This window comes from Ostrinia furnacalis, unplaced genomic scaffold, assembly GCF_004193835.3.
Source record: "Ostrinia furnacalis isolate ACB-3 unplaced genomic scaffold, ASM419383v2 OfSCF1066, whole genome shotgun sequence".
NCBI classification, from domain to species: Eukaryota; Metazoa; Arthropoda; class Insecta; order Lepidoptera; family Crambidae; genus Ostrinia; species Ostrinia furnacalis.
In genome coordinates this window covers 684,308-697,582 of record NW_021131305.1, presented here as the reverse complement: position 1 = coordinate 697,582, position 13,275 = coordinate 684,308, and the positions used below count along the sequence as shown (strand labels likewise).

The 13,275-nt window shown below is 34.0% G+C and overlaps 3 protein-coding genes across 4 annotated transcripts in view; all 3 read left to right on the top strand.

Annotated features, from left to right (window-relative positions):
• LOC114351002 (uncharacterized) overlaps nucleotides 1-5,098 on the top strand; it is a 98,549-nt gene extending 93,451 nt beyond the window's left edge. The window contains exon 5 of the mRNA XM_028302026.1: nucleotides 3,830-5,098. Within this exon, the coding sequence (XP_028157827.1) occupies nucleotides 3,830-4,094 (265 nt within the window). The 3' untranslated portion in view covers nucleotides 4,095-5,098. The remainder of the gene's footprint in view (nucleotides 1-3,829) is intronic.
• A 4,941-nt stretch (nucleotides 5,099-10,039) lies between these two features.
• On the top strand, nucleotides 10,040-11,427 carry LOC114351006 (uncharacterized). The gene is made up of 2 exons (XM_028302036.1): nucleotides 10,040-10,219; nucleotides 10,460-11,427. Exons 1-2 carry the CDS (start codon nucleotides 10,069-10,071, stop codon nucleotides 11,062-11,064), a joined length of 756 nt encoding a protein of 251 aa, XP_028157837.1. The 5' UTR covers nucleotides 10,040-10,068; the 3' UTR covers nucleotides 11,065-11,427.
• Nucleotides 11,428-11,887: 460 nt separating this feature from the next.
• On the top strand, nucleotides 11,888-12,975 carry LOC114351007 (uncharacterized). 2 transcript variants are annotated; one of them, XM_028302037.1, is made up of 2 exons: nucleotides 11,888-11,974; nucleotides 12,475-12,975. In XM_028302037.1, the coding sequence occupies exons 1-2, from the start codon at nucleotides 11,956-11,958 to the stop codon at nucleotides 12,909-12,911; spliced, it is 456 nt and encodes a 151-aa protein (XP_028157838.1). In that variant the 5' UTR covers nucleotides 11,888-11,955; the 3' UTR covers nucleotides 12,912-12,975. The 2 variants fall into 2 exon arrangements, 1 of the variants encoding a protein (XP_028157838.1); XR_003655753.1 differs by lacking the exon at nucleotides 11,888-11,974 and adding an exon at nucleotides 12,158-12,358 and having other exon boundaries at nucleotides 12,475-12,564.
• The last annotated feature ends 300 nt before the right edge of the window (nucleotides 12,976-13,275 follow it).

Below are 13,275 nucleotides of genomic sequence, written 5' to 3'. Positions count from 1 at the left end.
CCATCTTATTTTGACTTTAACGAACGTCAAAAATCTATCAAAATCCATACAAAAAGCACCGGTTATTGTTAAAGTTACGGTCAAAGTAAGTTGGTGCAACTCAGCCTAAGAAAAATTTGTGCTAAAATGTTTAAAACCAGAAGATTGGTGTAAATAAATATCAACAGGCGGTGGTGGTCTACCATCAGGTGACGTACTCATCCCAATTTAGACGATAGTTAGTAGTTAGAGAAACATTAAGAGCGTTTACGCCGTTTGGCGCAAAAACAGTACTTTTTCAACTCGTTACAATCATTAACCAGTAATACTACAAATATGTTATAGGCATAAATAGTTAGGCAATTTCGTCGTCTAAGTAGTTAATTGAGAAAATATTGCGATTAGTTTAGTATTTAAGAATTCTATCAAGATAAGTCCACACAGGTTTTGTAAATTTCCACTTTAGCGTCAGTTTACAAGCTGAAATTTTTATAAAAATACTGTGAAAACGATTTAAAAAACATTTATATCCTATAGCATAGATCCTTGGGCAAATAGTTATCTGAGAAAATTTTTAGATTTAAGCATTTTACAATAAGAAATCACAAATTAAAAGAACGTGACATACCCAAAAATCAAAGTGATTTTTTCACCAATATTCTTCCTTTATTCAACATAAAAATAGCTTAATATAATAAAACAACATCTTCTTTAAAATATTTACTTTGAAACGATATTTAATTCATTGTTATTGTTTTGCTATAAACATTTGAAAACTATTAAAAAACGCCGCGCGCGAATCATTTCCAATGATGCCCCTTGAAACGCCGCGCTTCGCGTAAACGCTCTTAATATCAAATCAGTGTTTGTTGTGGTGTATCATCATTCGTTCATTAAATACAATACACACAAAGATCATTAGTAAATGAGACCGCACCCTTGTGACTACACAATAATTATACAGCGTGGTTTTTGAGGAGGGGAGTTAGGGGGTGGATTGAAGGGGATTGGAGGGGAGTTAGACTGTAGTGTGTTTAGGAAACTTTTCCTGACATTTGGAAAAATATAGAGTCAGAAAAAATATAATGAGTTTAATTAATCCAACTAATATTAGAGTAAGTTGGAAATAAAAGCGCTGGTAGGGTAAAAAGATTATAAGACATGTAGAGGCTCCTTAAGAGCATATTTTATGACGATTTGTAAGAACTATTTATTAGTCTAAACAAATAAAGAAATTTTGACTTTGACTTTGACTTTGACTTTAATAGAAAATGAGAACGTAAGCACGGACGACAGCGCAGCAAACTAAACTCAATGGAGTCTTGTATCGTTGTAATACAGGTTACTTTGCAAAAAATACGTTAGAGATCGGATTTGTTGTCGACTGTACATAAAATACGACTCCAATAAATCACTTATTATGAATTTTGTGATACTTAATATCGGTTGAGATTGTAAAAGCCCATTAAATAGAATTTACACTTCACGTCAACGCACCATGTGACTGGGGCATAACCTCGGGGCTTTTATGATCCAGACAATACCATCACGTTTTAATTCCCCTCGGGGCTTATCGCTGTAATAAATGCATTGGACTGTACACTTAAGTGTATTACCTCGATAAACCTAGGGATCTACTCTGTAAAACTACGTCGATATGTCGACTCTATCTGTCGCTTTTACAAGGGGAATGAAAGAGAGGGATAAAGGAGATCATGTAGAGTTAAGTTAACGGGATAGACCCCTTGGTTACTCATAGATTAAATGCATTGTTGCAATCGATTGGACGTGCTAGTGCTTTTATGGCGTCTGTTAATGTACAAGTATAAAGAACAAAATGATGTAGGTGTCCATTAACTTGTATATTGTAATACCGTATAAGTATTACTTTTTGGTTTCCAAAGACACAGAATAATAATGGATTTTAATATTTTTACTACCTTCCTTTATCCTACTAATATTATGAATGCGAAAGTTTGGATGTCTGGATGGCTGGATAGATGTTTGTTACTCTTTCACGCAAAAAATACTGAACGGATTTTGATGAAACTTTACAGTATTATTGTTTATAACCCAGCATAACATATAGGCTATAATTTATGACGATATGTGACAAACTAAATTTCACGCGAGTGAAGCCGCGGGCAAAAGCTAGTTATACTTGTAAATAATGCTTTTAGGCATTAACTCCGCTTTAAGCGCGAAGCTTTAATTAAATAATCGCGGTTTATGCGCGACTTATGCCGTTTGCATTAATTTTTCAACCAATTTAAAAACCTGCTACATATTTCTAACCTGTCATTAAAACTATGCTCACAAATATACGGAAATGTAAACTAATTTAAACAAAACTGATGATCCTAAAATAAACTTATATCTTTTTAATTTAACGTGATATTACTCTCGAAGAGGTCCCATGTGGTAAAGGGCTTCTGAGGACTCTCCGCCCTCCTTGCCCTCTCGAAACCTCTGAAGTATCGCTTTGTTCTTTTATTGGATACAAAAAAGGGTAATTTATTGTCCATTTTCTGTGGCCAATTAATTTATGGGACGTCAAATCCATCCTTTTTTGTTAAAACTTTTAATTTGGCTGAGTAAAAAAGGATTATTTTGAAGTAATGAATTATTGTTTACGGCTTGTTTAATAAGCTCTATTGGACACGTTCTATGAAACTTTTAAGAAAATTACTTTTTGGCCACCCTGCAATTATGGAGTCTTATCAAATAATTGTTTTTAATATCTAGATTGTAGGTATACATACATTGTACGAGTATGTAAGGAGATAGATACTATCACTCGTAAATATCTGTCTGACATGGAAAGATTTTACGCGTTTCACGAAATAAAAATGATCTGATTTCTTACCAAAAGCATACTCGTATGTAAGATTTATCCATCGATCTCTTGCTTGAGAAATCCATTCCTTCTGTCATCCCTTAGTTTACCTACTCTCATTTTTGTGACCAAACGATACCATTCATCTTGTAAAAAACAATCATCGAAATTGTCAGCAATAGGTATAGTGGTATAGGTGTAGAAACATACATTGCTCTTTTCGATTCCCCCTAACTACAATTTTCCTCTTATAATGATGCGACCAAATAAAGTGTTTCGCCGAAATTTAATCGCTTTTCACACCCCCTATACCACACCCTACAAGGCTGAGGGCACAGTTATGGGGATTCCATTTGACTGCAAAAACACAACCTTTTATTTTTGTGTGGCCTCATGAAAGGTGAAATTATAGCGTTCCATTCAGTTCCCATTCACTTCAAAGACAATAATGCTAATTAGAAATGTCTGTGGGTGGTAATTAAGCTGAAGGACCCTTGTGCCACTTAAGAGCCATTGTCACGTGGCAAAATGCCCTTTAAATAAACAAGGGCGTCAGATACAAACAATTGGAATCGGAACAGGCTATGTCCGGCATCAATAGGGCGCTAAATGGAGTATTTACTAGCTCTACAATTAACTATGTCCTTTGTCCTTTAGCAGGAGCAGAAGCATGCAAAATCGAAGCAATGTAATATAATAAACGGTTGTAATGAGCTGCCACGTCACTTGATATCGTGGAACAGTGACATCTTACTTCACTTAGTTTAGATTCTGGTTTAGAGACCTACTAGTACTTTTCAGATTTATACCTATCTACTTTACCTATCCTTGTTTAATTGAGTATTTTTAACAAAACATGGTTGTTACTAGGGAATTCAGTTAACAATCGAGAATCGCTGGAGTTTATTTTAAACTCATTAAAATTCGTAGGTACTTTAGACTTCAGAAATGGAACTGTGATTTCCTGATTGATGAAAAAACACATTACTAATAGCAAATAAAATTCTCTTCCAGGTGCATCTGCCTACACTGGTACAACCGCAAATTCCGCGAGGAAGAAGAGGAAGAAGAACAACACCAGGCCCAGAAGAACGTCGTCAGCGTAGTGGAGAGTGGTCATGCCCACGCCCACACCCACACCCACACCCATGGCCATGACAAAGCCCACGCGCATGACAAAGCCCACGCGCACCACGAGAAGCCCAAGCTCAAGACTCAGGCCAGCGTGGGCAAAGACTTCGACCTGATAAAGCAGCCTTCGGCCGCCAGCGACACCTAAGACCCGACCAGTAGTTTAAGCGTTCATGTGCCGCTTGAGTGGCGCGGCGGCCATCTTGTTTTTTATCTGTCATGCCTGTCAAAATGGCGATTTTGTTTGCAACGCAATTACGCGAAATCTCTGATATTCCGAATTTAGCAGGCATTGTATTAGTTTGGGCATTTGTGCAATTATCATATATTTTATTATTTTTGCTTGTTTTCGTCTTTGATGTTTTTTTTGAACTAGTCATTTCTTCCCTTGTGGATAACCTGTTACTTAATTTATAAGTTATGTTGGTGAATGGGCCGCCGCGAGTTTGCGTGTGTGAATGCGGTGAACGAACGTAGATACGCGTGACTGTCACTCGATATCGAGCGACTAGTGTTTGTATTTTATGTACTTATTTTAAGGATATACCATTTTGGTTAATAATCCTGAATGTATGTGATTCTCATTAGCGTTAACCATTAATTGGAAGCTTGTTTTTGATATGCGGGCGTGTGACTTGTCTGGAGACATCCAGACCTCGTATTTTCCATACTCTTTTAATTTAACTTCAACTTTACGAGGTTATTTAGTTCCTGATCAGTTTTTATACCCGAATATCATAAACAGGCAATATTTAATCCCTACCACTTCTTGTACATATACATTATATGGTACAGTTTATTACATATCATTTTGATTAGTACCTACCCTTAAACCACCCCGTAGTTGACACATCTCTGATTTAGTTTACTCATAACTATCACCCTATTCTAAGTATCAAAATTTTAACTACGTTTTGCGGCGTTGCTTTAATATATTTTTGAGATGTTTACAAAATTTAATCCCAAATATTAATTGCTTAATTTTAAATTTATAATGGAATTTTAAATCGGAAACTACGGACCACATTTAAAAATATATTAAAAAGCATCCGATAAAACAAAATTAACAGCTAAAATGTATAAAGGAGATTATCTAAAATTTTAATTAAACCTTTTTATTAAAACTCTACCGTCCGTTAAAACAGAATGTTATTTATTATAAAATATATAATGAGATCTACGTTAATTTTAAAATATCCCGAACTTATATAAAATCATATTTTAAAGAAAGTAACTCAAATTCTGTAGACTCTAGAAATATTTTATTATCCCTTTTATACGTTTAATTTAATAAGTATCACTTCAAAATACATTCATTTATAAACGAGCTTATTTAATGTGACTTTTCAAAATGGAATCTCATACATTTGACCTTTTTTGTTTGAAGGAATCCATTCGTTTATCTACTGGTTAGATTATAATCGTTTCAAATTTAAATATAATTAATAACAATTAACAATAGTTCGTATTAGATGTTGTCAATCGATGTTTTTGAAATTACCAAAAAACTGCATAGACCAGTTGTAATGTATTATTAATAATGTGTATCAGAGAATCGTTTGAATGCGCCTGAAAAATGACACACGGACAAGTGACTCGTAAGGTTTGCAGCTCTAACACAAATTACTAAACAAAAAAATAATTAGCAAATTATCAGTGTCCAAAGCTGAAAAATCAAATTATGTGTGACCAGCTCAAACCTACTTTTGGACAGTTTCCTAAATTAATTGTAGATGGAGTCCGTCTGTCATATCAGGCTTTACATGTCTTGTAGGTTAAATAAAAATATAATATGCATCACTTGCATTTTACAGAATTACTCATAAGTTCCGATATCTGCATTTAAACTTTGGAAAAATATTAAAATTTTAATCCTAAGAGACTGAGAAGTGTTCTTAAGTAACTTTTCACGGACATAATCATTTTGATTGTTTCAAACTTTCATTCAAAACTTCATCGTTTCTCTCCAAGTAATAGAAACTCTCACGTCACAATGGTTTGATCATCTCGGGTCCAAGATATTGGTCCACGTTCAGACGTTCACTTTAATTGTAAATTTGTTAAATCTATAAAGATGTCTTTACGATGGCTATTACTCGTAAAATATATTTTGGGAAGTTTTCTGTTTCGAAAGTATATACTGTATTACGATTATTCACATCGAATCTGATTTTGCTGAACGGAACTCTTTAGATGTAATTTTGATCGACGTTTTAACTCACTGAAGAATGCTTCTTTTACTCTTTCTCGGGTCACCTTCCTCGAACATTTATCATTAAATTAAGCACACACTCATAATTTTAATCAGGGTATAATAATTAACTTTATCTTAATATCACACTGCTATTGTGTTTTACGAAAAATCAATTAATTTTAATTCTATTTATTGTCTGTCTTTTGTTAATTTTGAGGCACTGTGACATCTGTCACGGCATGACTAAAAATAGCATCAAACGTGATAGAATTACATCTAAATCTCAACTAATTAAACCTATTCTTAATGAAGACATTGTATGTTGTGCTGGTATAATGATAATGGGTGTTTATTTGAGTATTCCATACTATAATAATTATTTGATGTGATAGATTTAAGGATCTAGCGTAACGCAGTACCTATTAATTAATTATTTCAGGAGCGCTATTAAGAAACCGAATTCTTTAGGAAGTTGCCAAAAGTATGTTTATTTCGGTTACAATGACTGGGACTGCTTGTTAGCTATTAAAGGCATTTATAAATGCGCCGAGATGACGAATTTAGCGGTTAAAATACCTGCCTGTGCGGAAATATCTTTCAATGATCCGCAACAAAAAATGCCAAAAATATCTTCATTGAAACATAAAGCAAAAGCAAGGGCAATAAAATAGTTGTCAATTAAATATCAAGTGACAAGAACTCGATACATTTGACACCTATCTTACTTCAATTAAGTCTCAGCATATCACTAAATCGCCGAATACCGTAACGTTAAATTATCGATGAGTAACGCTTCTTAAAAACTGCCGTGCCAAAGGAAAGTGGTCAAACCACTCGTTGAAGGGATGTTGTTGGTGTTTGTATGGGAATGGTATTGATGGTTCCGTGCAGGGTGGCAGAAATTAACTAGATTTACTGGAACTAGTATTTTACTAGGTATCGCGAAAAAATACTCGGATCACCACTTAGAGTTTCACGTATCGCGTTCTGCCTGCCACCCTGTATTTCGTCGGAATATTGCTCTTGAATTTATTTTGAGAATTTTGTATAAATACGTAAAAAGTTTTCATTTATATTAGCGTCTTTATAAGACACTTAAATTAATGTTTGTATTGTTAAGAGCTTGTCCATTGTATTGCAGCAGTTAATTACTTACGTTGGAAAATAATGGAATTTTATTAATGGTGCACTTTTGTTAAGCCTGGCCTTCATATGATCGCTGAATCGAATTGCATGAGAGTAAGAACTATTTTGTATGTTGTATGCCAAGTGAAACTCTACATAAAAAGGTTTAGAAAAGAACCAATGCAATTCTATTTGACTAGTCCATTGAAAAAGGTTTTAATTATTAATTTATTAACGTGTTTACAATATTAAGTTTATTGTTAAGGTAACTTTATTAATGTTATTTTAACTTGCGTTGTATTGTGGAAATACCATTGATTTTATATTTGAAGAGTATATTTAATTGTTAAATTACATTAAGATTATAACAAATTATTTTGAATCTCTTTACTAATATTTGACACAAATGAAATAGGGAGGAAGAGTGAGGAATGACGTGTATGATGGAATTGATTTTAAAAAATAAAACGTCAAATATTTGACGTTTTAACTCTCAGTCATTATTATCTAAGTACAATCGCGTACAAAGTACTTTAGTTCTTCTGTAATTTAATTTACAGCATACATTCCGGTGTTGCTTTGTATGTGTCGATTTATCGCCAAATAAATATAAATAAATGCATAAATTAGTGTTTAGGATAATACAATGTATCATTAATATTTAAAACATTGATGTTATAACTGAATATCCACAAAAAACAGAATGTCCCGTATTTATATTTCAGCTCTTCTCTCATCATTTAGAATGATCATTAAAAGATAACTTTTCATTTTAGAAACGTTTTTTTTTAGCGTAAACGAAATTCAATTGTTTTTTTACTAATTTTCATTTCCGCTGATGAATTAATTATTTTTTATACCTATATTAATAATTATTTTACATTAAAAATGCTTAGGGAAGAGCTTCACACGTTTACTCTACAATCTATACATCTACCACTATCTATTCACTGTGATTAAATAATTTTAAGATTAATATTAATCGTGAAACTTTGTTACAAAATAAGTTTTTTTTTTCATGGTAATTGGGCACATCTTGCGTGTAATAATTGAAAGATATTACTTGTTCCCATGATAATAAAATAATAATTCATTTACAACTCAAAATTATTTGCTAATTCTGACAATAAAAATAAAGATTTAAAACTCTACCAACTCAAAAGTGTAAATTCAGATGATTTCAAAATTATTATGGGAACTTGCTTGCATAGTAAATAATTTAAAATTTATATCACAGTGAATAAACATTCTTTTACATTAACCATCTGTTCTGATGATTTTGATATTTTCAGTTGGATCATCGGATGGAGTCAGTTCTTGAGTAGAGGAAATGTCACAAAGTCATTCTCTGACATTTAGATATCTTGAGAATTAAGCCCAAAATTCAATACAAACTCAAGCAAAAATTATGGAGGGAGAAAGAGAAACTAATCAAAATAAAAATAGCGAAATCGTCTAAAATTAAACATATGATTTTCTTCAAAATTTAACACCTGTCCCTTGCCGATTGCAGCGCATGTCAAGAAAATTTAAAATTACTACGACTTGATTCATTTTTATATGTTGTTGTACCTAATTTTATTATAACAGTAGCAGTAGTAGTACTCGTACATACTTAATTTCAGGTTAACGTTCTGGCGATTGGACAATAATTTTATTTATTTAATTAAGTAAATGATATATTTAAAAGTCCTCGAGACTTTAAGACTCTACACTGACTGCTGACTCCACGCCATCTCACAAAACCATGGTTTAACCTTTGTTGGACTATTGACATGTTTTATATTAATATATTTTAGTTTAATTACGACTGCGCTGTTTTATATCTCATATATTTTATACCAATAACTCTAAATAAAATGTGGACGGAAAACTTGTGTGTTTGACTACCCAAAATTTTTTTTTTTATAATATGTTTTGTTTTTGAAAATTATTTATAGTTACGTTTAATCTGTGGTCTGACGCTTGCTCGACGCAGAGGTCTGGGTTCGATTCCTAGATGAAACACATAATACCGAAAATCGCTGTGTTTATTAATGAGGGTTTTCGCGAATGAAAAATCCACCAGATGGCAATACGTAGACGCGAGGTCCAAATGCTGCATGATTGGTTATTTTTGACATGCCATTGACAGATATGTCAAAATCCACCAATCACGCAGCAGTCAGCAGACCCCACATCCACGTCCCGCCATCTAGCGGATCTTTCATTCGCGAAAACCCTCATTGCGTGAATCAACAACCAACCAACTCTTTTAATAAATATTTGACAATTTACTCATTATCATCATTTACAAATTTATTTATAGATCAGGTAATATTGTTATAATAATTATGGCGTATATCTTTGATTTATTTATCTTTCGGTTAAATACCTAATTTGAATATTATTTTACTCCCTAACAATAAAAATACAACATTAATTCGCGCCCTTTGAATTGCGATGAAGCGCCATCTATTTGCTCTATGACAAAATATCAAACCCACCTCAGGAACCGTAAAGAGCTTTATCCTCTGGCAAATAAGTAACTACTTCGGTGTACAGAGGGCGCTAGCTGCCAATATTATCCATAAGATTTTCAATTTTGATTTAATTCGATGTCCTTATTTATTGCGGTACTAATTAATGAGTAAATTCCTCAAAATATAATTAAGAAATAATAGATTAAGAAGACAACATTAATCAAAGTTTTAACTTTTTACCTACAGATGGAAGTTTGGCAACGTCGCAATCGCAAACTAGGTACTACACAAATCGCCAGTAGCTGCGACGCGCTCATTTCTGTCAGTCGCACAAAACAAAAATGGCGGCAATACCTTTCAACGATAAAGTTATGCTTATTCAAGAAGTGCAAAGTCATCCCGTGTTATGGAATGGTGAACACGCGAAATATGGGGACAGATTTTACACAGCGGCAGCTTGGAACAATATATCTCGCAAAATGAATATTCCAGGTTAGTTTACCTGATGTCAAAACATCTGCGTCTCTTCTCTTCCGTCATGTACTTGACATAGTAGTTCCAGTTATACAAAAGAGATGGCGTTAGAAGTATTTATTTAGTATAGTCAACTTAATTATAACATGTTTTTTTAGTCAATGCCCTTTGTTATTGTGTTTTAATAAAGCCAACATTGCCTAACTCTTTGCCCCATGTATAATAAAAAAATAAAACGTTCATTAATAATTGTTGCAGAGAATATTCTAAGAAGAAAATGGAAAAATCTTCGTGACACATTCAGAAACATACAAAAAAAATCTGCGATATCTGATCTTAAAAAGTATAACGGAAAATGGAGATATTTTCGTCTTATGACTTTCATCGCAGATGAACATAGAGAAGATGACGACTCAGTAGAATTTATAGTTGAATCTGAAAGTGACGAAGAAAGATCCGATAGAGAATCCCGAGTCTCATGTCCCACACATGGTAAAAATGATGATAGTGAATCGGACTTTTCAAAACATGATACGAGTCATGATGATGAATCCAGCAATGGCAAGTGTGAAAATGAGAAAAACCAAGGAATAACAAAAGACAATGGCAACAAACGGCAAAATTATGACACTAAAGATGAAAAACTAGAAGAAAATAACTCAAACTCAGAAGATGAAATCCCTGTAAAACGCCAAAAAACATCTAATAGACTTTCAAATTATGACGTGATGTTTTTAAAGTCATTAGCCCCGTATTTTAAACAGTTAGAACCGCTAAGGAAACTGGTTATGAGAAGTAGAATTCAAAATTTATTGCTTAATGAAATTGCGGAGCAAAATTCTGAACACAAATCTGATAGCTAGTAGGTATGCCCCTATGCCTTGTAGGTATTTTTAGCAAGAGCGCCTAGCTGAATTGGATCATTCACAATTTGAATTTGTTGTTAACAGTTAGTTCGACCTACCTACTATTTTTCTTTTATTCAATGAAACAATAAATGTTTTAATAAGTAAAACGTGGTAAAACCAAAGTTTTTATTATTCGTGAACCTTAGAAACATCTACACCACGTAGCATATCACCACATTTGTGGATTTTATCATTACCTTATCATTTTAGTTTATATTTTAAATAGTAATTTTAGTTACATTCATACACAACCTGCACAGAAAACGCGGTGCCATAAATAAATAACCTTTTTCTGGGTCTGCCTGTACCTAGCTTCTGCACAAAGCGGCAACGCCGCATGTTAGTTACCGTTTCCTTTTGTTGATGTCTTGCGTCTCGCTCGGCTGCCGCCACAATGACGTGTTACGTAAAGCAGCCCCAATAATTCAAGGAAACTCGCCTTTATTGCTATGAAACTTAATAATAATTGACAGATGCGAGGTAGTCTCGATCACTTTGCGTAATAAATGAATGATTATTCGGCTATGTGTGAGGGGCGGTGCGGCGGCGCGTGTCATATTATTTTCAATCGCGCAACGCCGCGATGCGCGAGTAGCAAATACAAATCGCCGGAACAAAATGGTGCGCCGTCGTCAGCTGAGTTATCAAACTACGATACGACTGATCAAGGAAGTGAAAAAGCATCCCTGCATCTGGAACAGGGAAGACGAGAAATATAACGACGTATACAGCGTCGGTCTGGCGTGGAAGACTATTGCCTGCAGGCTACAGTTACCGGGTGAGTCCTTGGCTCTGCCGGCTTTGTTTTTGTTTTGGATGTTTATTAGTTTGAAGCGGTGAATATAGATGGCGCCACCTCGTGAAGGTTATTTCTTGTTTTTCTGTTTATTTCTATTTCAGTGTTAAAGCAAAAAGTTAATGAAACACATCCCATGTTACTAATGTTTCTTTTCTGTGTTTATTACGCGAATTTGCCCCTGTCTAGGTTTTTGTATGTAGTTGTAGATGTAGGCTTACCTACTTACTGCCAACACCAACCTACTTTGTATTCTCGTTTTTCATGAAAATGTAGAATGTAGGTAGGTAGGAGGCCTACCTATATCTCTTGTTGGGCTTGCGACTATTCTTACTTCATTAGATAGATTTAAAGTGGTCGTTTGTCTGAACCTCAGATCATAGAAGGGATCTATGATCTGAGGTCTAAACGTGTGTAAACTCAGCGCCGATAACCAATTTCACCGAAATCAAAGTAAGCCCACTTTGACAATCTTTGCCACTGGAGCTCCTTGGAGCCCTACTAAAATCATTTTATTTTTGAGCTAACTTTACCACACTGGTAATAAACTTCTTTTTCACCTTTCACAGAAGAAGCAGTCAAAATAAAATGGAAGAACCTCCGGGACTGTTTCAATAGAGAAATCAAGAAGAACCCGTCGTCTCTGACAAACTACACTGGCAACTGGGCATTTTTCCAGGAAATGTTCTTCACTATAACACTTAAAAAACTCAAATCGGAAGCCGACATTGAAGTGGAGTACTTGGAAATCCACGATGAGGAACTGACGACAGAATTGGAACTGGAAGACGAAAAACCAGACGACTATTATGATATGCTCTTTTTGGAATCCTTAGCTCCGTATTTCAAAGAATTAGATCCAGTAAGGAAGCTGGAGATGAGGAGCAAGATCCAAGAAATGCTGGAGAGAGAGATATCCATTCAAAATAACGAGAACGGCAGTCAGGAGGAAAATTTCGACGACATTTATATCGATGAAAATGCAGACATGACCTACGTTACATGATGACGACATTATTTTTAGGGCATACAAAAGGAATCTTTAAAAAGTTTTAGTGATAAAGTGACACTATAATAGCAAAGCAAAGACTGTGGTGTAAAACTTTTTAATGTGACTGATTGAACCGAGTGACTTTGTTTAATTTTTTGTACACCTAATTTGTGTTTCAACAAAATGACGTGAGTTATAAAATGTTTCTTTTACTTACCTACTATCAAGATGATGTTATTTACATAAATTGTGTTGCAAAACCATACAAATCTTTATATCATTGTTTTATGTATAAAGAGGACCCTAGACTCTCGTTTTCTTTCAGAGTAAAGAATTTTTCCCAAAAAATATCCATTTAAACATACGAAGAGCCTTAGAT

What these genes read in the sequence shown, in the direction of transcription:
- LOC114351006 (XM_028302036.1), top strand. Translation starts at nt 10,069, where the DNA reads ATGGCGGCAATACCTTTCAACGATAAAGTTATGCTTATTCAAGAAGTG. An exon ending in TCGCAAAATGAATATTCCAG is followed by an intron (nt 10,220 to 10,459) that starts GTTAGTTTACCT and finishes TAATTGTTGCAG; the next exon opens with AGAATATTCTAAGAAGAAAA.